General features: G+C 49.5%; 2 protein-coding genes across 2 annotated transcripts in view; one reads left to right on the top strand and one right to left on the bottom strand.

Annotated features, from left to right (window-relative positions):
• The window catches only part of ZNF282 (zinc finger protein 282), a 23,778-nt gene extending 6,317 nt beyond the window's left edge, over positions 1-17,461 (top strand). The window contains exons 2-7 of the mRNA XM_011989543.1: positions 2,248-2,674; positions 10,343-10,469; positions 11,013-11,132; positions 13,747-13,866; positions 15,883-15,996; positions 17,221-17,461. Of these exons, the coding sequence (XP_011844933.1) occupies positions 2,248-2,674; positions 10,343-10,469; positions 11,013-11,132; positions 13,747-13,866; positions 15,883-15,996; positions 17,221-17,342 (1,030 nt within the window). The 3' untranslated portion in view covers positions 17,343-17,461. The remainder of the gene's footprint in view (positions 1-2,247; positions 2,675-10,342; positions 10,470-11,012; positions 11,133-13,746; positions 13,867-15,882; positions 15,997-17,220) is intronic.
• LOC105546367 (zinc finger protein 777-like) overlaps positions 1-24,230 on the bottom strand; it is a 374,731-nt gene that overhangs the window by 100,274 nt on the left and 250,227 nt on the right. The window contains 1 exon segment of the mRNA XM_011989547.1: positions 18,481-18,504. Coding sequence (XP_011844937.1) covers positions 18,481-18,504 — 24 coding nt within the window.

The following is a 24,230-nucleotide window of genomic DNA, read 5'->3' as shown; positions in this document are numbered from 1 at the left end:
CCCCGGCTCGGGGCTCCCTTTGCGCCCGGCCGGCGGAGGGCTTCGAGGGCAGTGCTTCCGCCCGGCCGCTAGAGTGAATGCCTCGTTGGTGTTTACACGGTGGCCAATCTGACGGAGAGATTTTTAAAATGTTTGATTACCACCTTTCACCAAGTGTAATGAGTAATTCACTCTTCCCCTGCACCAGCTGTGAGCCAGGGAAGGGGCCATGGAGAGGTGACTTTGGGGTCTTTCCTGCGGTTGACAAACTTGGCCGCATGTTGGAATGGCCTGGGCAGCTTTTAAGACTCCCGAACCCTTGCCTCGTCGCAGAGCTCAGGGTCTTTGCCGGGTGAGAGTAGCACCAGGCATTTCTTCAGGCTTCATCGATGATCTCCGTGGGCAGAACCAGTGCTCCAGAATTGGGTATAAAACCAGGGGAGGTGGATCTCAGAGAGGCCTGAGAGCTTCTTCAGGGAAGAGTCTCTGGGCCGACCCTGGGGCTGGGCTCCTCAGGGGCGCCTCTACTCACCACCGGGTGAGCAGAGCCGGGTGCTAACGAGGGAGCCAGGAGCTGCTGTGCTGTGTTTGATCATTTTCAGAGTTAGGGCTTCAAACCTGAGAAAACTAAACTGGGCCCCGGGACTTTCTTAACTTCTACTGTGGACTCTGTCCCCTTCTGTGGGCTAGGGCGGAGTGGAGCCTCCGTGATGGAGGAATGGGTGCTTTTGATGGAAATACCAGCACCTCTTACTCAGCAGGGCCTGGCAATCCTAGGGCCCTGCTCTCCACTCTGCCCTGTCCCAGAGCAGGTCTCAGGAAGCTGGGGCTGCTCTGAGTCAGAGAGGGGGGCTGGTCTGCCCAGATTGCCCCAAGCAGCAGGCCTCCGCTTTTCCTAGCCTGAGGGCCTCTTCAGCAGCCATCAGGAGGACAGAAAATGACACCTCCTCCTGTCCCAGGTGTGAAGGAGAGTCGGCTGCCAGCCCATGCGGTCCAGTGAGCCCTGAGTCTGACACCAGGTCCCAGATGACCAGTGAGCTGTCACCAGCCGCAACCGGCCCCTCTTAGCCATAGGTCTCAGCCCTCAACTGCACCAATTAGTCTACCCTTCTGGGGTGAGGGCTCTGTGCTGGAAGATAAAAGGGGGAGTCCCCAGGCCATGGGCACCCCTTCCCCAGGAAGCAAGGAGGGGTCCCGGAGGAGTTTTTCTTTCTCTTGGTCCTCTTGGGTGTGAGGGACATCGCCTCTTCACCTTTAATGAGTGACCTTTTTTAGTGAACCTATTTTCAATTTGGAAAATATTTATGAAACAATAGTTGTATATGGAGGGGGGAAGCTGCTTTTCTGCCCTAGCTTAGGCTCTCCGGTCTTTCCCTTGACCACAGCCCTGGTAGGAATCTGGTGGGTTTTTTGGTTGTTCGTTTGTTTGTTCCGAGACAGAGTCTTGCTCTGTTACCCAGGCTGCAGTGCAGTGGCACCATCTTGGCTCACTGCAACCTCCACTTCCTAGGTTCAAGCGATTCTCCTGCCTCAGCCTCCCGAGTAGCTGGGATTACAGGAGCCCACCACCACGCCCGGCTAATTTTTGTGTTTTTAGTAGAGACAGGGTTTCACTATGTTGGCCAGGCTGGTCTTGAACTCCTGACCTCAAGTGAGCTGCCTGCCTTGGCCTCCCAAAGTGCTGGGAAGGTGTGAGCCACTACGCCTGGCCAGGAATGTGTTTTTTGTTACCTGCAGCACCTAGAGCTGCCCCAGCTGGCAGTGCAGGGAGGTGCTGCGGAGTGACCAGCTGCCTCCTTGTGCTTCAGTTTCATCATCTTTAAGGCAGAGATCATCATTCTTGCCCTAACCTGCTGAGAGATTGCTGGGAAGATTGGCGTCAGATAACTTACATCAAAGTTCTTGGAAACATAAAACACTAGGCAAATACGAAGTTCGTCATTAAGCCTAGCTCTTGAAGAAATCAGTTGGTCTATTCAGAGAAAGTGGCCTGTGACATTTTAGGCAGGGGTCACAGCCTTAACTTGCTAAGGGTCAATGTGGGTGAACTAGTGACCAGCCTGACTCACCTAGGCAGGAGATGGGAGAGTGGTGAGTTGAGTGGGTGGGTGGGTGGATATCTATTGCTGGGAGAATTAGTGTATCCTGAATTACGGGGACTTGGCAGAAGAAAGACAACATGTAGCATTTGATTAGTTGACCCGTGTTCCCAGCTGACTTCCCCCACTCACACAAGGTCTCATCCTGGGTTGTCACTTTCTCCCTCCGCATACAGGCTCAAGAATGGGACATGGACGCCCGGCGGCCGATGCCTTTTCAGTTCCCACCCTTTCCAGATAGGGCACCTGTCTTCCCCGACCGCATGATGCGAGAGCCCCAGTTGCCCACAGCAGAGATCTCACTCTGGACTGTGGTGGCTGCCATTCAGGCTGTGGAGAGGAAGGTGGATGCCCAGGCCAGCCAGCTGCTGAACCTGGAGGGGCGCACGGGGACAGCCGAGAAGAAGCTGGCCGACTGCGAAAAGACGGCCGTGGAATTTGGGAACCACATGGAGAGCAAGTGGGCCGTGCTGGGAACCCTGCTGCAGGAGTACGGGCTGCTGCAGAGGCGGCTGGAGAACTTGGAGAACCTGCTGCGCAACAGGAACTTCTGGGTCCTGCGGCTGCCCCCGGGCAGCAAGGGGGAGGCCCCCAAGGTATGTGGCGGTCTCCTGGGCAGGGATGGAGGTGAGGAACAGCACAGGTGAATAAAATCCTTGGTTTCATTTTGTCAGCCCTTCTCATAAACTTCTCTGGCTCCCTGTTTTCCAATTTCAATGTTCTTAAAGCCTGTTTCCACTGAAACAACCTGGTCTTGGACGTTCTACCCCAGCAAGGCTCACTCCATTCATTCCCCATAGTCTGCATTTCTGTCTGGGAGTGTTTGCTCTTGCTGTTCCTGGACTCCTCTGAGTTGTCTGATTGCAAGTTCCTGCAGCTCTTCACTCCTGGGTTTTCCCGCTTGACGCCTACCAGTGACCATGTGTCATTAGCTGCCTTGGTATATGCTCACCGGAATGTGGCTGGAGTTGCACCTCAAACCAGGCTGCCTGGAATTGCTTTCAAGTCATGGTCACTGACCTCAGGGGGGCCCTTCTTAAAGTTCAGAACACACACTCTGTTTCTTTTTCCATTCCCTCTCCTGCTTTCCTCCCGGATCCTCAACACTGCTTTTCCTTTCACTGAGAGAACGGTCACTCAGAAGAGGCGTCCACATTCAGCCAGCTTGTTCTTCCGTCTGCTGCTCGGTGGCCACAGGCTCTGCTTTCCCTTGTTCCTGTGGCTTGACGTCCCCTGCCCACCCAGGAGGTCACCCCGGCATCTCTCTCCTTTCTCCTCTGAGTCATCAGCTCTCCCCTCTCTGCTGGGCTGTTCCCACCAGCATGTGACTGTTCTGTCCTGCTCTCCATCTTTTACAGAAAACCTCCCTGGGCCCTGCATCTACCTGCATTGGTGCCTCATTTCTCCACTCCTCTTTAGAGCAGAATCCCTTGAAAGAATTGTCTATACTTGTTATCTCCAATTCTTTCTTCCCCATTTTCTCTCCTTCCCTCCCTTTTCCGCTTCTCTTTATTATAGAATATTCAAATAAAAGTAGATAGTATAGTATAATGGGTCCCCATGTACCCAACTTCCAGCTTCATTAGCTGCCAACTCTTGGCCAGTCTTGTTTCCTCTAAATCCCTGCCCACTTCCCCACTCGCATTTTATTTTGAAGCAAACCCCAGACATCAATCATTTCCTTTGCAAATACGTCAGTATTAGCTCAAAAAGTAAGGACTCTTTTTTTTTTTTAAGTGATAACCTCAATGTTATTACCACCACCACCATAGTAAAAGCTTCAGCCTAGATCACTATCTAGTCAGTGATTAGATTTTCAGTTGTTTCAATTAAAAAAAAATTTTTTTTTAGTTTGAATTAGGATTCAAGTAATGTCCACACATTATGTTTGAGATGTCTCTTAAGTCTTTTTTAATCTGCAGGCATCTCTTCCATCTATTATTTTTCCTTTCAGTTTATCTGGAAGGAATTGGGCCATCTGTCCTGTTTTGCATCTCATTGTCTGGATTCCATTGATTGCGTCCCCTGTGGTCTCGTTTCACATGTTCCTCTATTCTCAGTATTCCAGTTGATTGGTAACTGGATCTTTCTGGAATGCACTCTGATCAGGCTTTTGCACACTAATGATGTCTGTGGTGTTACAGCCAGTGGTCGCTTCTCCGTCTTCATCCTCCCTGCCCCATCAGCAGCATTGTGTGTAGGTGACCAGTCTCTCCTTGAAACCCCTTGCTGTGGCTTCTGGGACACCTCTCTCTGTTGCTTCTTTTCCTACCTCACCAGCTGCTCTGTCTCACTGTTTGCCAATTTTGCCTCCTTTGGCCAGCTTTCTAATGCATGGAGTGGGCCAGACCTCTGTCTTGGCCTTTTGCTCTTTATTCACTCTCCTCCCTCATAACTGCATCCCGTCTCACAGTCTTTATTATTTATTTATTTATTTATTTATGTTTGAGACACAGTCCTACTCTGTCACCCAGACTGGAGTGCAGTGGCATGATCTCGGCTCACTGCAACCTCCGCCTCCAGGGTTCAAGTGATTCTCTTGCCTCAGCCTCCCTAGTAGGTGGGATTATAGGCACCTGCCACCATGCCGGGCTAATTTTTTGTATTTTTATCGGAGATGGGGTTTCACCATGTTGGCCAGGCAGGTCTTGAACTCCTGACCTCAGGTGATCCACCTGCCCCGGCCTCCCAAAGTGCTGAGATTACAGGCGTGAGCCACCGCGCCCAGCTAGTTTCACAGGATTAAAAGCAATCTGTATGCTGTCACCTCCCAAACAGATGCTTTCTCTCCCCTGCCCCCTTTCTTTCTATATGTTGCCCAGCTTTCTTTCTGGAATGCCAGATTCACATTCCTACCTATTAATTCATTTGGATGTCAGTAAGTCTTAGATTTAACATGTCCAAAGTGAACTGCGGGCCACCTGCCTGGGACCTGTTCTACCTGCAGTTGTCCTCATCTCCATTGATGACGGATGGTTCCATCCTTTCAAGTGCTCAGGCCAAATCCTTGGAGTCATACTTGTCTCCTGTCTTTCTCACACCCTGCTTCCAGTCTATTAGTAAATACCCTGAGTTTTCTTCAGAATATATCCGCAACCTGGCCACTCCTCACCACTCTACTCCCGTCGCCATCGTCTGGTCCCAGGCCCCAAGGTCTTTCATCTGATTTTTGCCATGGCCTCCTGGTGGGTCTCATTGTCTTCATCCTTGTCCCCCCAACCCATACAGTCTATCTTAACACAGCAGCCAGAGCGATCCTTTGAAAATGTGAAGCAGTCACCTCACACCTCTGCTTAAACCTCCCAAATGGCCGGGCACGGTTTTGGCTCACGCCCGTAATCCAGCACTTTGGAAGGCCGAGGCAGGTGGCTCTTGTGAGGTCAGGAGTTCAAGACCAGCCCAGCCAACATGATGAAACCCCACCTCTACTAAAAAATACAAAAATTTGCTGGGCGTGGTGGCAGGCGCCTGTCATTCCAGCTACTCAGGAGGCTGAGGCAGAAGAATTGCTTGAACCTGGGAGGCAGAGGCTGCAGTGAGCTGAGATCTTACCACTGCACTCCAGCCTGGGTGACAAAGTAAGAATCTGTCTCAAAAAAAACCAAAAATCACCTCCCAAATGGCTTCCCATCTGATTAGAATAAAAGCGCATGTCTGTTTACGGCCCACGCTCTCCCTGCCTCTCTGACCTTTCCATCCACTCCCTCCTGCCCCCTCCCATCTGTGCTGTTCTGCCAGCACACCACGTGCGCCCCCAGCTCAGGGACTCTGCTGAGAAGCTCCTGCCCTGAATATCTGCATGGCTGTCCTCACCTCCTCTTCCATCAGGGTCTGCTAAGGTGCCGCTTCATCAGCGGGCCCTTCCACAACCATCCTATATAAAAGAACTACATCCCCTCAGCACGCTCTTCTCTCTGCCCTTACTCGAATTTTCTCCAAAGCACTTTTGCCATTGACATCTTAAATATTTAAGATATTCTTCTTCTTTTTTTTTTTTTTTTTTGAGACAGAGTCTTGCTCTGTCGCCCAGGCTAGAGTGCAGTGGCGCAGTCTTGGCTCACTGCAACTTCTGCCTCCCGGGTTCAAGCGATTCTCCTGCCTCAGTCTCCCAAGTAGCTGGGATTACAGGCACGTGCCACCAGACCTGGCTAATTTTTGTATTTTTCAGTAGAGACGGGGTTTCACCATGTTGTCCAGGCTGGTCTCGAACCCCTGACCTCAAGTGATCCATCCTCCTCAGCCTCCCAAAGTGCTGGGATTACAGGCGTGAACCACTGCACCTGGCCTTAAGATATTATTCTTCAGCATAATATTCCTTTTTTTGTCTTCTTGGTTGGTTTTCCCCAACCAGAGTGTAAATTCTGCTCGGTTGCCTGCTGTATCCCTGTGCCTGGAATGGTACCTGGCTTAGGCTGGTATGCAAAAAATGTTTGTGGAGTGCCTCTCTCCAGCTGGAGAGCTCACAGCTTCCTGGCAGGGACCGGGTCTTGTATGTCTCCGTGTCTGCTGAGGCAACCAACCCAGTGACTTTGCCAGAGGAGCTGTCTGACGTTACTCATTGAGGCTTCACAGAACTGAGTTGTAATAGTGGCTCTGGTTCCTCTGCAAAACATTTCCTGGCACTGCAGCCACAGAGGCTGGTTTTCAGTATGGTTTTGCATACGTCGCTTGTCTAGCACAATCAGCATCTACGTACACACTGCCCTTTTCTTTTGTCTGTACTGTGTGTCTCAGCGCATAGCCTTGTGTGGCACTGTGATGTGTTCTGTGCGTTGGATTAGGCATTAGAGTAGACTTGACTTGACAAGGGCTCTTACAGAATAATGAAATGGTTTTGGGGTCTGGAATCAAAGGACTTGCGTGTAAATCCTGACTTCGCCACATACTGGTTTTACTTTTTATTTTTCTGGTACGGTCTCACATTGTCATCCAGGCTGGAGTACAGTTATACAATCATAGTTCATGTAACTTTGAACTCCTGGGCTCAAGCAATCCCTCCACCTCAGTCTCTCAATTAATTAGGACTACAGGCACATGCCCCCACACCCAGTTAAGTTTTTTATTTACTTTTATTCTTTGTAGTGACAGGGTCTTGCTATGTTGCTGAGGCTGGTCTTGAACTTCTGGGCTCAAGCTGTCCTCCTACCTTGGCTTCCCAAAATATTGGGATTATAGGCTTGAGCCACTGCATGAGGCCTGCTTGTACTGATTTTCCTGTCATTGGTCGAAAGTGTTTTTTGTTGTTTCTGAGCCTCCTCAATTCCTCTTTTGAAGGAAGTGAAATATAAACAATTCAGTAAATTCCCAGCTGGTTTCTCTGAGTTTCAGGGTTATTGTCAATAAAATGAAGATGATAATATGCTTACTTCATGGAGTTGTGAGGATTAATTAACTTTATTTGTGGGACGACACTGTGTATAGATTGTTGTGTTAGTTACCTGTTGCTGTATAACAGATTACCCCAAAACATAGCAGTGCAGCCTAAAAAAATATTTATCATCTCACCATTTCTGTGGGTCAGGAACTGGGGAGCAGTGTAGGTGAGTGGTTCTGGCTCAGAGTCCCATGAGGTTACGGTCAAGCTGTTGAATGGGGCAGCAGTTATCTGAAGGTTTGACTGGGGCTGAAGGGCCTGATTCCAGCGTGGCTCACTCACTTAGCTGTTTGAGGGAGGCACGTGGTCTTGGGGGAGGAAGGAAAAAGTAAAGAAGACATGTGCCAGATGGACGGGAGGCAACATAGTTACAGGAACCAAGCAGGATAAAATTCTAGAAAGACGATCTGACCTTTCAAAGAGGTCAAAAATGTTGAGAATTTCAACAGAAGGTCGCTGATGATCTTCCAGAGTGTGGTTTCAGAGAAGGGAGGGTACAGAGGCAGACAGAGTCTAAGGGGGTGAAGAATGCGTAGATGGTAAAGAGGGAAAAGCAGAATGTGTCTCTTGGGAAGTTCCCAGTGAACGGAGAGGGCAGAGTGACCTGAGCGAGCAGCATTTTGCGGGAAGTTTTTTCTGAGGTTGGAATGACCCTGAAGGGACGGAGCCAGTGGAGAGGGAGAAACTGATGATGTCGATGAGAAGGATTATTTGGATTAAGCTTCACAGGCAGGAGGTGGAGGAAGAGGTGAAGGGCACATGCTGGTGGCCTTGGATTGGCAAGGAGAGGGGCAAGGAAGGAGCCTGCCGGCGCCTACCTGAGATCAAAGACAGACAGATGTGGGAGGTCACTTAAAGGTCTAGGAGAATGAAATGTTTGAAACAAGCCTCCCGGGGAACATAGCAAGGTGTCAGCAAGAGACAAACAAGAAGCTTCTGAAGCAACCATGAGACAGCAGTATGAATTGGTGGTGGATGTCTTCTGTGGAGTTCTAGTAACAGAGAATTAAAATGAAGAAAGGGGACTGGGTGCAGTGGCTCACACCTGTAATCCCAACACTTCGGGAGGCCAAGGCAGGCAGATTATGAGGTCAAGAGATCGAGACCATCCTGGCTAACATGGTGAAACCCCGTCTCTACTAAAATACAAAAAAAAAAAAAAAAAATTAGCCTGGTGTGGTGGTGCGTGCCTATAATCTCAGCTACTGGGGAGGCTGAGGCAGGGGAATCGCTTGAAACTGGGAGGTGGAGTTTGCAGTGAGCTGAGATCGTGCCACTGCACTCCAGCCTGGAGACGGAGCGAGACTCCGTCTCAAAAAATAAATAAATAAATAAATAAATAAGTAAAAATAAAAAAATAAAACGAAGAAGCCGGTACAGTGGCTCATGCTTGTAATCCCAGCATTTTGAAAGGCTGAGGCAGGCAGATCACAAGCTCAGGAGTTCGAGACCAGCCTGGCCAGTATGGTGAAACACCGTCTCTATTAAAAATACAAAAATTAGCCGGGCGTGGTGGCAAGCGCCTATAATCCCAGCTACTCGGGAGGCTGAGACAGGAGAGTCACTTGAGCTCAGGAAGCAGAGGTTGCAGTGAACTGATACCATGTCATTGCACTCCAGTCTGGGCGATAGTAAGACTCCTTCTCAATAAAGAAATAAATATAAAATGAAGAAAGGGATCTGTATTAATTTTCCCAGGTTGGGGCTTTTCCTGCATCTGGTGGAAGGTCCAGGAGTTAAAGGTTCTAGTTCTGATTGTAAAGATGGACAGTGAGTTGTCAGTCCATAGGGATGGAGCATGGCACTGAGGTGTAGACATCACACCTACACATGGCATTCTCAGAGTTACAAGCACCTGGTAAAAGGGCTGACATTTCTAACTTACATAAAGGTGCTGCCCACTCACCACGCTGAGTAGCGGTAGCTGTGCTGTTGACTTTGGTGTCTTTTTCTAACTCACCCCAAGGTGCCATACAGGCCAGTTTTGGCCCTGTAAATGAGATATGTAGACGAATGGACTGTAATCACGGGATGGGGGAGGATCGAGGGGTTAGATTTCAGACTGAAAGGCTGGTTCAGTCGGAATGTGAAAGTGGTAACAGGGAAGGCTGTGTGTCCAGAGAAGGAAGTTCAGTTATCAAAGTCATGGAAGTGAAACGATTTTGGACAATCGGTCCAAGCTGAGGTCGTGCTGGTGAGTGGCCGAAGTGAGTGATTGCAAACTGAAATCAGCTTTCTGTAACAGATCCGAACATACTTGTCATCAGTCTGACAAGTGACTGACACCACGCGATGACTCGGGCTGCAGTGGAGCTTCCTGGTATTGGCACCCACTGTGCAGCACACTCAAGTATTTATTGATTCCCTACTGTATGCTCCTGGATGATCAAGATAGAGTAGTGAACGAAGTGGACCAAGGTTCTGAACCTTAGCACAGGCCTCAGATTTTACATGCTTTGCTGACAAAGAGGTAACTGTGTACACAGAGGTGACCTGACCTGAAATACAGGTTTGGTAACCAGGTTTTACTCTACTTGGCTCATGGATACCCACTCTGAGAACCTGCCACCCCTCTGTCACCCTGAATACCAAAAGAAGCATATTGACTGCTCTTTACCCTCAGGTATCCAGTTGACCTAAAAGTGAAATAACAATAGATGTAGCTAAATGCTATTTCCAAAAAGGCAGGGTTGACCATCTGTGTTATTGAAAGCATGAGAAAGTCTGGGACAGAGAGGACTGACTCCACTGAGATGGATGTTGGGGACTGGGGAACCACGGAGAGCAAAGGCCAGGCTTTGGTGGGGAGTGGGTCCTGTGGCCCGCAGGAATGGGGAGGTGGTGGGGAGGAGCAGGCAGGAGGCGCTAGATTAACCGCTTGTTGGCTCAGGTTCCAGTGACTTTTGTCGACATTGCTGTGTACTTCTCCGAGGATGAGTGGAAGAACTTGGACGAATGGCAGAAGGAGCTTTATAACAACCTTGTGAAGGAGAACTACAAAACCCTCATGTCCCTGGGTAAGGACGCCTTCTCGCCTCTTTGGTGAGCCATCTCTGCAGAGGGTTGTGAAATGCTTATTCGTCCACGTTAGCACCGCCTAGGCAGGTTGTTTCATGTTTTTATGTAATGGAAACTCAGGAAACCATTTGCTTATAATGCTAGTAAAATAGAACAGTTTACAATAGGATGAAAATTTAAAACCCAGTAACAGGGCCCATTACCATAGAACTCAACGTTACAACACCACCACGTTGGATTACAGTAAAACAGCGCCATTCACACCTCACCACGCCCCACATCCCAGCAGTCCGGGGTGAGCCATAGCTGGTCTCATGTTGGCTTTCAGCGGCCAGCTCTTCCTGCAGTAGAAATTTGGGAATCTATCGACTCGTTTTCAAGGTTCTTCATAAGAGATTACCTGCCTAACTTGCATAACTGCTGCCAAAGAGGGACACCCAGGTGGAGAAGGGGAGATGGGGTAGCAGAGAGTTCTCCTGTCCCCTTGCTGGATGCGTTAGTCAACTTCACTCACTCCCTCCCTCCCTCCTTCTCACTTCCAGACGCCGAGGGCCCAGTCCCGAAGCCAGATGCTCCGACCCAGCCTGAGCCCAGGGAAGAGCCTTGTGTGTGGGAGCAGCGCCACCCTGAAGAGAGAGAAATCTCAATGGATCCTGATGCAGGTGATGGCAGCAGAAGAGTGCAGGGTCCAGGGAAGGGCAAGAGAGGACAGCCGGCAGCCTGCACCACTGTGTATGCACCATGGGGCGAGGCTCTTGGGTGGCTCTCAGGGGCCAATACAGCCACAGTTGAAATTTGGCGATCACATACAGGAAGAGATCTCAGGACTCAGAATAGCACCCTGGATATTTGCCGTTTGGTTTGTTAAAGCCGCATAGCTCTGGACTCACAGGTAAGCTTGGTGGAGAGATGAGGAAGGGCTTAGGCTTACGCTACTGCCCGGGCCTGACGTGGAACTACAGAGAGAGGCCCCAGGCCTGGGCTCAGAGACGCTGACGGAGGAGAGAAAAAGGAGTCTGCGGCACATGCGGGGTTTCGCCCCGGCCCGTCCCGTCGCTTATTGCTCAGCCTAATGTGCAGCGTCATCACCTCATTCTTCGGCCAACACACGCGGCTTACCTGCAGGCTTGCCCTGCAAGGCACTTGACTCACTCAAGAAGGAATCTTAAGCCTGAGGAAATTGGGCCTGTTGAACACATCACACTTGATGAGCTCTTGCTGGGGTGGAAGGCCTAGGGTTCTAGGCCTGCCTCTGCCTTGGAAATCCTTCCTCAGGGCCAGCTTTTCTGAGCATTGTTGGACTAGGTGAAATCTGGAGCTCAAACTGTGTTCTCTACTTCATTGGAGGAACTTTTGCCAGTCTGGGCCCTCTGTCCTCTCTTGTTTTTTTGTTTTTTGTTTTTTGTTTCTTTGAGATGGAGTCTCACTCTGTGGGTCAGGCTAGAATGCAGTGGTGCAATTTCGGCTCACTGCAACCTCAGCCTCCTGAGTAGCTGGGACTACAGGCATACGCCACCATGCCCAGCTAATTTTTGTATTTTTAGTAGAGACGGGGTTTCGCCATGTTGGCCAGGCTGGTCTTCAACTCCTGACCTCAAATGATCCACCCGCCTCAGCCTCCCAAAATGCTAGGATTACAGGCGTGAGCCACCGCGCCCGGCCGTGTCCTCCCTTGTTTTTAAGTGGAGAACGTTTTCCTGAAACTCACCTTAGAAGGCAGCTCTCAAGGCCACTCTCTCCCCTCCTCCCATTCCCAATCTTTCCTTTTTATTGAGATGTGATTTACAGACCATAAAATTTACTATTTTAAAGACTGCAATTCAGTGGCTCACAAAGTCATGCAACCAAAATCATTATCGAATTCCAGAACATTTCTACCATAAGAAACCCTGCACCTGGCAGGGCACAGTGGCTCACGCCTGTAATCCTAGCACTTTGGGAGGCCGAGGCGTGCGGATTAGCTGAGGTCAGGAGTTCAAGACCATCCTGGCCAACAAAGAGAAACCCCGTCCCTACTAAAAAATACAAAAAATTAGCCGAGTGCAGTGGCGTGCACCTGTAATTCCAGCTACTCGGGAGGCTGAGGCAGGAGAATCACTGGAACCTCACACCCACAAGCAGTCCCTCCCTGCTCCCTTTTACCCCCAGCCCCTGGGAACCACTAATCAACTGTCCATGTCTATGGATTTGCCTGTTCTGGACATTTCCTCTAAATGACTCCTTCCCTGTCTTCATCAAGCACTGCAGAAGTTTGAGGTCAGCAGTGGTAGTAACAGCACCTATTCTTATGAGGTAGCTTTTTACATTTGAAGCACTGTAATCTCAACAGTTTCAGTTAGTTATCAAACCACCACTGAGCATGAGATAGAACAGGGATCACTGTGTCCCTTTTGTAGATGAAAAAGGTAGACCGGAACCCAGAGAGGCTAAATGACTCATCCGCTGAGTTGGTGCAGAGTTGAAGCCAGGATCCTAGTCTTCAGATTCTTTGTCTTCTCTCTTTCCTGGTGCCTGAGCCTCCTCTTGCACAGGGGGCGCCATCAGAAGAAAAGGCCCTGTTTGTTTCATGCTGGGCTTCTATGTAGAGGCTGTGTCATTGTCTTTTATGCACAGCGAGTCCTCACTTAATGTCACTGATAGGGTCTCAGAAACTGTGGCTTTAAAATGACATATAACACAACCAGTTTTTCTTTCTCATCAATGTTATAACTAAACACCATGGGAGGAAGTGACGTTATTCGAGGATCTGCTGTGTCATTTCACTTGAACTCACTGTTTCCAAGAACCTGTTGATGACAGTGAGACTGACTGTATAAGGAGGTTGTCCAACAATAGAGCTTAGTTGTGCCTTTTTGCCCAGCCCGGCTTCTTACAAATCATATATATACAGTGTGTGTGCATCTGGCCTCAGCCTGGCCAGCTCTTTCTGATTGGGGTGACAAACAAGGACTAATGACTCCCACAGAAAGGTCCAACTTGTGGCCCAGTCCTGATTAGGACCCGGCCAGTTACGTAGCTCTAGGGTATTTCTGAATTCTCTCTTCAGCCTCATCACCCCTCATTTTGCTGCTTGCCTAGCCCTTTTTCTTGAATGTTCACTCCCTCTCTGCTCCTGAGACCTTCTGTTTCTCAGGGTCCCCCATGGCTCCGACAGGAACCCAAGACCCCTGTCTTCTCCCCTGGCAAGTGCTGTCAGCCATGCTTCTGAGCCCAGAATGTCCCGGTGACCAGCACGCAGGAAAAAAGACACAAAGCAATGTCATTCTCTGTCCCCAGGAGCAGAGCCCCTGGTGCCTGCGCAGGATGCGCCTTCCCAGGTGAAGCGTGAGGACGCCCTATGTGTCCGGGGTCAGCGGGGCCTGGAGGAAAGAGCCATCCCCACGGAATCCATTACTGGTGAGCGAGCCAAGCAGCCGTCCACGCCAGAGAGGGGAGGGGACAGGGTTAGCATGGTCTGCCAGCCCCCAGAATTAGCTGTCGTGTGTGCCAGGCCAGAGGGCTGAGCTCGAAATGGAAGGGCTGTGCATCCAGGGCTGGGCTGAGCCAGGATTCCTCCAGGGGACACAGACGTGGCAAACAGCATTGACAATTTGCTGGTACACCTGGGCTCAGCGTGTTCTGTTTCCTGTCTTCCTCATATTATCTGTTTTTAACGATTCCATCTTCCCCTTTAGAAACAATATCCTGGCAGAAGTACTAAGTGTAAGGCTTCATGGGTGGGGGAACAGGCAGGTCAGGAAGACCTGTTGTTCCCTGACCAGGAAGGCCTTTCATTGTTTTAAACAAGTGTTTATGGGCTGCTGCCTCTGTGCCAGGCACCCACATACCTGCGGTCCTGTGAGGGACCTCCTCTTAGCTGGCATTGCAGCTGGACTCTGTCGTAGGTGAGAACTCTGTTAGAGCAGATGTATGTATCAATCAGAGTTCTCCAGAGAAACAGGACCCGTAAGGGTGTGTGTGGAAAAGAGAGATTTATTTTATTTTAAGGAATTGGCTTGTGATTGTGGAGGCTGGCAAGTCCAAAATTTACAGGGCAGGCCAGCAGGTTAGAGACCCCAGGAAGCGCTGACGTGGCTGCTCGAGCCTGCAGGGAGAATTGCCTCTTCCTTGGGGGAGGTCTGCATTTTCCTTAGGCCTTCAGCTGGTTGATGAGGCCCGCCCACATCATAGAGGGCAATCTGCTTGACTCAAGTCTGCTGACTTACCTGTTCAAATCTCATCTAAAGAAATACCTTCATAGAAACAGCTAAATAATGTTTGACCAAATCTCTGGGTACCGTGACCAAGCCAAGTTGACACATAAAATCAACAATCATGAGACATATTAACATACTGTAGCCCTTTACTTATTCACAGGTTAGAGCTCCACAAACCTCATTCCCCCCTTAGTCAGAGCCTCACACCCATAGGTAAGTGCTCACAGTGTCTGGGTAGAGGAAAGCCTGTTCACTTGTCATCAGGCATGACCCTTGAAAGCATCACAGTATTAGGATCTTTAAGGAGATCTTTAAGAGATAAGAAGGCAATAAGGGTAAATTAGGTTTGAGACTCTGTAGAAGAAAGAAAATGTAGGGTCTTTTTCTTACATCTTAGAAAAATCCCATTCAACAGCTTTAAAGGCTTCTCGTGACATTACTTTATAGCCTATAAATATATACAACTATAATTTGTCACTATATAATTAAAAAAAAAAGGCTTTCTGGAAGTTGTCATCTTTCCAGAGGAAATACCTCTTTCCATGGTGGTCTCAGCACCAGAATAGGACAGAATAGGAACCGTATTCTTTTTTTAAAAATTTTTAAATTAAACCCTAGGGGTTTTTTTTTTTTTTTTTTTTTTGTTGTTGTAGAGACGGAGTCTCGCTCTGTCGCCCAGGCTGGAGTGCAGTGGCGCGATCTCGGCTCACTGCAAGCTCCGCCTCCCGGGTTCACGCCATTCTCCTGCCTCAGTCTCCCGAGTAGCTGGGACTACAGGTGCCCGCCACCACGCCCGGCTAATTTTTTGTATTTTTAGTAGAGACGGGGTTTCACCGTGTTAGCCAGGATGGTCTTGATCCCCTGACCCCGTGATCCACCTGCCTCGGCCTCCCAAAGTGCTGGGACTAAAGGCGTGAGGCACCGCGCCCAGCAATAGGAACCTTATTCTAAGGAGATTTAAGTTCCTGCAGCACAGAAAGACTCTTTCTTAGAGACTGTAGTGTCACTCCCCTACAGCATCCTCTTATTTGCAGCAAAAGCTCCGTTAATTGGGGCCAAGTTGACTTCAACCTTTAGTTAATGAGACTTATGTAATTGTAACCTGATGTTTAGGGGAAATAGATAATTGCATGAAATCAGAGATTTACTCAAAACACAAACTTGCAGGCAATTTCTCATCTTCTAACGCCTTTGCCGCTCTTGTTCCCGAGAGTAGACTCCCCAATTTCTGCCCAGGACCTCTTGTCCCGGATTAAACAGGAGGAGCATCAGTGCGTGTGGGATCAGCAGGATTTGGCAGACAGAGATATTCCCACGGATCCCAATTCAGGTGAGAACAGCGCCAGAATGAATATCGAGGGCAACCAGCGCTTTTCCAAAGGAATAATTAAATTAATAATTTATTGTGTCTATGCAACCGATACTAAAATTACTTCAGCACTGATTTTTTGTTTTTTGAGATGGAGTCTTGCTCTGTCGTTCAGGCTGGAGTGCAGTGGTGTGATCTCAGCTCACCGCAACCTCTGTTTCCCGGGTTTAAGCAATTCTCCTGCCTCAGCCTCCTGAGTAGCTGAGATTACAGGCATGTGCCACCACACCCGGCTCATTTTTTGTATTTTTAGTAGAGATGGGGTTTCACCATGTTGGTCAGGCTGGTCTTGAACTCCTGGCCTCAAATGATCTGCCTGCCTCAGCCTCCCAAAGTGCTGGGATTACGGGCATGAGCCACCACGTCCAGCTATTCAGCACTGATTTTTGAACAATAAAAACAACCAAAAAGCATCTAAAAGCTGCATATAGTTCTGTGTCAGAAAATTGTTTACATTTTCTGGAATTTCTCTTGAGTGAATACTAGTTAGAAGTTTCCCAAGAAACTTGTAGGGAGGGTCTAGGCATTCAGGGAGGCATAAAAGAACAATGGAAGCCCCACCTGCCCACGACCTATGTGTGTGTCCGTGTGTTTGCAGAGCTAAGTCCAGTGTCATCGCCTGGTAGTTAGGACACAAGTCTCATCCTACCCACCGTCCCAGGGAGAGAGGATAAGAAGTTGAATCTAGGATTCCTTGTGCTTTGTCACCTTCACAACAGAAATTGAGGGGACCCAGGGCAGAGGGAAAGTGGGGCCTTCCTGCTTCACTGTGGTTCTTATCAGTGACCTCTGGTTGCAGCCTCTGCCATCGCTGGTTTCTAAGTCATACCTGTTAGCTATGGCCCTGTGGGCCATTATCTGGGACTTTCTTCTGGCCTGTCCTGGCCCCATGAGTTCCTCTGGGGCTAAGCGGTAGAGCTGGGAGGTCTGGGTTTTAATCCTGGCCCTGCCTCTGCACAGACCTTGGGGTAAGCCTCTTTCTGGCCAATTTGAAATGCAGTGAGCAGAGAGGGTCCCTTTAGGAAGGGGCTTACGAGGGTAAGGAGGATGGCCTGGAAATGCAACACCGATACCAAAACATGCCCTGCAGGCTGCAGCCGCCGCGTGGGATGGTTTTCAAACCTTTGATGGGAGGCCGAGTGGAAATGAACAAAATCTAAGACTGCCTTCTTTCCATGACAACAGAGTCTCTCATCTCAGCACATGACATTTTGTCGTGGATCAAGCAGGAGGAGCAGCCATACCCATGGGGACCACGTGACTCAATGGACGGCGAGCTTGGATTAGACTCTGGCCCTAGTGAGTAGTGCCTACCTGGGCCCCGGGGTTTCTCCTCTAGAGCTGTACAGCTGAGGCCTGGAGGAAGGCTGCTGCTCTTCTCAGCTCACCCCTCGTAGGGCGATGTTCTGTTGATGGCAGCCTTTCAAAGTTCTGCACCAAAGCGCCCCCATTCTTTTTGGAGTGTGATATTGTATTAGTTCCCCGGGGCTGTCATAACAGGGTACCACAGGCTGGGCAGCTTAAGCAATAGAAATTTATTCTCTCACAGTTCCACAGGTTGAAAGTCCAAAATCAAGGGTGGGCTGGGCCTTGCTCCCTCTGAAGTCTGTAGGGAATTCCTCCCTCGCCTCTCCCAGCTTCTGGTGGGTGCTGGCAACCTCTGGCGCTCCGTGGCTTGTAGATGCGTTGCTCCAAGCCTCTCTTGTCACATGGCGTTCCCTTGTGTCTGTCCTCACGTGCCATCTTATAAAGATACCAGTCATATTGGATCAGGGCCACCCTACTCTAGTATGACCTCATCTTAACTAACTACGTCTGCAATGACTCTGTTTCCAAATAAGCTCGCATTCTGAAGTCCTGGGGGTCAGGACTTCAACATAGTTGGCAGGGTGAGGGGGAGGGCACAATTTAACCCTCCATGGCAGGGAGGGGAGGAAGGGAGAGGGGCCGGGAGAGAGCTGAGCCAGTGTGCCTGAGGCAGTCGACAGCAGCAGGTGGCTCACATGCTGGAAGACACTAGCCAGGCTGCTCATGGCGGCTCATACCCAAGATCCCAGCACTTTGAGAGGCTGAGACAGAAGGATCTCTTGAGCTCAGGAGTTTGAAACTAGCCTGGGCAACATAGTGAGACCCACAGAGTCTACAAAAAAAGTAATAAATTAGCCAGGCGTGGTGACTTATGCCTGTGGTCCCAACTACTCTGGAGGCTGAGAGGTGAGAGGATCGCTTGAGCCTGGGAGGTCATGGCTGCAGTGAGCCATGCTTGCACCACTGCACTCCAGCCTGGGCGAGAGCGAGATCCTGTCTCAAAAAAGCCAAACAACAGTAGCCGAAGTACCCCAGGCATCCCTGAGCTACCATCCCGGAGTCACTGATGAACACACCGAAGCTCAAAGAGAAAGCGAGGATTGTTTTCCCCAACAGCTATGGAACCGAATGTCTCACCAGACTTGGGTCTCTTGGGTCTTTCTGAAGCTCTGCTTATTGAGCTATGACCCTAAGCGTATGTTTATGGATTATTGAACACTCTTAGCTCAGGCTAATATTCCTCGCTAAAACCCAGTACCATCCTCTTGCCCTCAACATGGCTGACCTAGTGTCTTTTGGCTGGTCGAAGTGTTAACAGAATAGCTGAATGTGTGTTCCCTGTCCATATTCCTGACATCTTTTTTTTTTTTTTTTATTTGGGATAGTCTCTCGCTCTGTCGCCCAGGCTGGAGCACAGTGGTGCGATCTCGGCTCACTGCAACCTCCGCCTACCGGGTTCAAGCAATTCTTCCACCTCAGCCTCCCCGGTAGCTGGGATTACAGGCGCCCGCCACTATGCTCGGCTAATTTTTGTATTTTTAGTAGAGACGGGGTTGCACCATGTTGGCCAGGCTGGTCTCGAACTCCTGATCTCAGGTGATCCTCCTGCCTTGGCCTCTCAAAGTGCTGGGATTACAGACATGAGCCACTGTGCCCACAGCTGACATCTTGAAAGAGCTTAAACTCCACATAAGAGCGGAGGACATGAGTTGTTTCTGGTTCTGAACAGCCATTTCAAACTCAGGCGAGCAGATCACACTCTCTATAAGACAAACTTAGTTCTAGAAGAGCCAGTGTGGGCCTGGAGGAATTGGCAAGAACGAGATAGGAACAACGTATGTCCTTATTTCAAATAGAATTGAAAGCGATCCTCTTTATAACGGCTGGCTTGGTGGGATGAGATGGGGGAAGCCAGGACACTGGTGCTGAGCACCGGAAGAAATCCAGCTCCACCGCTTCCTCCACAGCTGTAGGTACCATTGCTAGCTCTGGCCCTGAAGGCATAGGAACTAGTGCATGTGACCTGGGGCCAGCAAATTCTGCCCAAACCCTTCCTTATCCCTCAATGCTATATTCTGATTCTTCCCAGTTGGCTAGGAGCATGTGGGCCTTGAGGAGCCAGTTCTTGGGGACCTGTACTGTGGGGAAAGCAGTCTAGGAAGGCCCATGGAGAATTTGCAAGGATTTGCAAAGGACCCAACCATTTTCCTACTTAAGTTTGGATATCATAGAATGATTTGCCTCATGTTGTTTTACCTTTTTTTTGTTTGTTTAAAGACAGGGTCTCACTCTACTGCTCAGGCTGGAGTGCAGTGGTGTGATCATGGCTCACTGCAGCCTCGATCTCCTGGGCTCAAGTGATGCTCCTGCCTCAGCCTCCCAAATAGCTGGGACTACAGGCATGCACCACTGTGCCTCACTAATTTTTTAAAATGTTTTGTAGAGATAGGGTCTTGCTATATTACCCACGCTGGTCTGAACTTCTGGCCTCAAGCAGTCCTCCCACCTGGGCCTCCCAAAGCTCTGGGATTACAGGCAGGAGCCACCAGGCCCAGCCTATGTTATTTTGTATTTGAGACACCTTTGAACCCTAGCATTTGGGAGGAAATGCACAGAATTTGGAAGATAGGAGTATCTGGAAATGGTTCTCTTGCCTTCCTAGTCACGACAGCCTCTTACCAGAACCTCTGTTCTTTCTCCCAAAGTGAGCCTGCTTCCTATTTATCAGTGTTGGAATTTGACACTGGCATCTCATCTGTGGTTTCTTTGAGGTTTAAAACCAACCTAGTACTGTGGTTGCCAGGGACAGCCAGATGGTAGACATGCTATTATGGGGAAGAGTCTTCTGGAAAGGGGATGGAGGGGAGAAGAGTCGGGGTAGAGAACACAGTGCAGACACGGGATACCTGTCCCTGCCAACTTCCTTCTCCAGCCCTGGGATATGTAAGAGGGAAAGAACTGGTATCCGTTTGACTCAAAGGCAGACCTCAACCCAATTGGATAATACATTCTTGTAAAAGGGACTCCTGAATTTATTTATTAATGAGTGTGTACTGAGACTGCTCTCAGCCAGTTAGTGTAAGACAAGAAGAAGATTCAGTTTGCCCAAAGTTAATGTGCATCAGTGCCTCCACTGAAGCAGGAAGCGTAGCTAGGACTCTGGAGTCCAATGGCTAACAGGTGCTTCTGGAGTGAGAGGTGGTCAGGATCCGGAAGCCGGGCCACCATTCCCAGATGCCAACACCCACAGAATATGACATGAAAGCACCCTCTTGAAATTCCCACATTATTCACTGCATTGGGTTAAAACAGTGGTTCCAACCTTTCACAGTTTCTATTTTTTTAGCAGGTATTTACTTAGTGCCTGCCATGTGTTACACAATATTGTAAGCACTTAGAATCGGCAGTGAAGGACCAGGTGTGGTGGCTTAGGCCTGTAATCCAGCACTTTGGGAGGCCGAGGCAGGTGGATCACCTGAGGTCAGGAGTTTGGGACCAGCCTGGCCAACATAGTGAAACTCCATCTCTACTAAAAATACAAAAAAAAAAAAAAACTAGCCAGGCGTGGTGGTGGGTGCCTGTAACCCCAGCTACTTGGGAGGCTGAGGCAGAAGAATTGCTTGAACCCGGGAGGCGGAGGTTGCAGTGAGCAAGATTGCACCCCTGCACTACAGCCTGGGTGGCAGAGTGAGGCTCTGTCTCAAAAAAAAAAAAAAGAAAAAAAAAATTGGCAGTGAAGAAAGACCTTTTGTGGAAAGAGGATGAATAAGCAGGCCAGCAAGCAGGCAAGGTAAAGCCAGGGTGCAGCAATGCTGTGAAAACAATGGCAGGGAGAACAGGAAGGAGTGCAGACATGAGGCAGAGCAAGGGCAGAGTGGTCAGGAAAGACCTCCAAGGGGAAGCGGTGCCTGACTGAGTGTGCCCTTGGCAGCGGGAAGGAGCCGGCCATGGGGCTGCGAGGGGAAGAGAAGACCAAGAAGAGGGAAGTGAGGGCAGAGGCCATGGAGGCTTTGGGGAGGAGGATGGAGCTGTAGACTGAGGCACCTGAGCATGTATGACCTATGGGCCAAGTTAGAGTTTGGATTTTATTCTTAGAAGAAAGGAGACTAGGCCAGGTGTCATGGCGGGCACCTGTAATCCCAGCTGCTCGGGAGGCTGGGGCATGGGAATCCCTTGAACCCAGCAGACGGAGGTTTCAGTGAGCAGAGATCATCATGCCACGGCACTCCAGCCTAGGCAACAGAGCGAGACCCTGTCTCAAAAAAAAAAAAAAAAAGAGAGACTAATAAAGGGTATGAAATCGGACATGATCTGGTTTACATTTTTATAGGTTTCAGGGATGGATTGGAGTGGGGTGCAGAGCCATGTCTGAGGCTTACGTGTTTGATGCAGACCAGGTGGGGAGATGCAGGTGGTCAGAGCTGGGGTAGCAGCAGTGCACAGGGAGAGAAAGGACAGATTCAGATGCACTTTGAGAGTGTCACTCATGGGTTGCGTGTGGGGGCTGCGGAATCAAGAATGACTCCTGCGTCTGGGTCCTACAGAAGTGAGTGAACGGTAGTGCTGTTTGCTCAAGTGCCAAGCCCTGGAAGAGAACCTGTGTTGCTGGTTCTAGTTTGGAGTCAAGAGTTCTAGTTTGGACCTATTAAAATTTGAGGTGACACTCAAGTAGCAGATGAAGTAGGTGAATATAGGAGACTGAAGTTTAAGAGAGAGCTTGGGGGTAGACTGATTTGGGAGTTACAGGTTGCAGTGACTTCCAACATCAGCGACCTGGAGTTGGCCAAACCTCACAGGTTGAGGGCTCAGGCCTCCACAAGACTGTTCTCTCTTCACATACCAGGCATAAATTTGGGGGTTCTAGGCCACCCTCACTTCTGACCAGCTGGCTATAAATTCTGGGTTTCCCATCACCCCCTCATAATTTGCTAGAATGGCTCATAGAACTCAGGAAAGTGCTATATATATCATTATAGTTTTATTACAGCAAAAGGTTTCAAATCAGAACTAGCCAAAAGGAGACCCATAAGGCAAGGTCTGGGATGGTCCTAAGCATGAAGTTTCCATTGTTCCCTCCCTGTGGAGTCAGGGTGTGTCACCCTCCCAGCATGTCAATGTGTGACAATATGCAGAGCATTGCCAACCAGGGAAGTTCACTGAACTGTGGCGTTCCGAGTTCCTGCTGGAGCTTCTTTATACAGGCATGATTGATTGACTCATTAGCCATGAGGTTCAGCTCAGTCTCCAGCCCCTTTCCCTCCCCGGAGGTTGGGCCTCAAACCCTAACCCTTTAATCACGTGCTTGGTCTTTTTGGCATGGCAGCCCCATCCTTTGTCATCTCCTAAGCTTAAACTCTCTAAGAGACCACCATGAATAACAAAGACACCCCTGTCACTCGGGAAACCCAAAGATTTAGAGGCTTTTTCCCAGGAACCGGGGACAAAGGCCAGTCAAGTTATTATGCTTAGGTTGTTGAGGACTGTATGAGTTCTAGGGACAGTGTAAGCAAAGAATTAAAGAGATCTTAGCTCTGAGCCTGGCAGAAAACCAGAGAAGCAAGGTGTTACAGAGGCTGGGAGAAGAGAATCTCTTAGGGCGGGTTAACTCCGTGAGACGCCCATGAGTGGCTGCGTATGCAGGACAGGGAAGAGGCTGGTGGATTTGGCAGCTTGAAATTTGTTGGTGATTGTCACAGAAGTTTTTGGGTGTGGTGGCTCACACCTGTAATTTCAGCACTTTGGGAGGTAGAGGCAGGTGGATCATTTGAGGTTGAGAGTTCGAGACCAGCCTGGCCAACATGGAGAGACCCTGTCTCTACTAAAAATGCAAAAATTAGCGAGGCATGGTGGCAGCCACCTGTAATCCCAGCTACTTGGGAGGCTGAGGCAGGAGAATTGCTTGAACCTGGGAGGCGGAGGTTGCAGTGAGCAGAGATTATATCACTGCACTCCAACCTTGGCAACAGAACAAGACTTGGTCTCAAAAACGAAAAAGTTTTTCAGTGGAATGGCAAGGGTGTGTGCCTGATTGGAATCATTTAAAAGAATGGGAGGTGAAGAAGTGGTAAGGGCAAGCACAGTGACTCTTGATGAGTCTTGCTATAAAAAGGAACGGAAATGACATGTGAGGAGCTAGGGCAGGGGCCATGCAGGTCTAGGGAGGGGGTTCTTTTAAGGTGGAAGATAATTAGACCATTGTCTCAGGTCAGATGCTCCCAACTACTTTAGAACCCTGATTCAAACTGCCTTAAATAATAAAGAAATGTCTTCTGTTACGTAACTAGAAGTCCTAAGGTAGGTCAGGTTCAGGCTTAGTTAATTCAAAGACTCAGCATGTTTTCAAGGACCTAGGTTCTTTCCAACTCCTTGCCTGACCATCCTCGGTGTGGCTTCATCCCCAGGCTGGTAGCATGGCAGCTGCCGCTGTCCCAAGCGTCACATCCAGACATGAGTGCACAGGAAAGCCCATCTTTTCCTGCACACTCTAAGGCGTGAAGAAATCCTTCCAGAAGCCTCCAGCAAACTTCCCATACCCCACTGACCAGAACTAGGTTACATGCTTTCATGTGAATCACTTACCAGCCAGTGCCTGGAAAGGAAAAGCCCTCATGGCCATGCATGGGGCGGGGAGTGGGGGTGGGGTGGGGTAGAGGAGGAAGGATGATGTAATCGTTTCACAGTGGAAAAGTAAAACCCACTAGAGATATGGGCCAGGATGCTGGGCTGTGTGGAGGCCCCTCAAGGGTTTTTTTTTTTTTTTTTTTTTTTTTGAGACAGGGTTTCACTCTGTCCCCCAGGCTGGAGTACAGTGGCGCGATCACGGCTCACCGCAGCCTCGACCTCCCAGGTTTAAATAATCTTCTCGCATCAGTCTTCTGAGTAGCTGG

This window comes from Mandrillus leucophaeus, unplaced genomic scaffold (genome assembly GCF_000951045.1).
Source record: "Mandrillus leucophaeus isolate KB7577 unplaced genomic scaffold, Mleu.le_1.0 Scaffold357, whole genome shotgun sequence".
NCBI classification, from domain to species: domain Eukaryota; kingdom Metazoa; phylum Chordata; class Mammalia; order Primates; family Cercopithecidae; genus Mandrillus; species Mandrillus leucophaeus.
The sequence above is the reverse complement of the archived record's forward strand: the minus strand, read 5'-3'. Positions and strand labels throughout refer to the sequence as shown.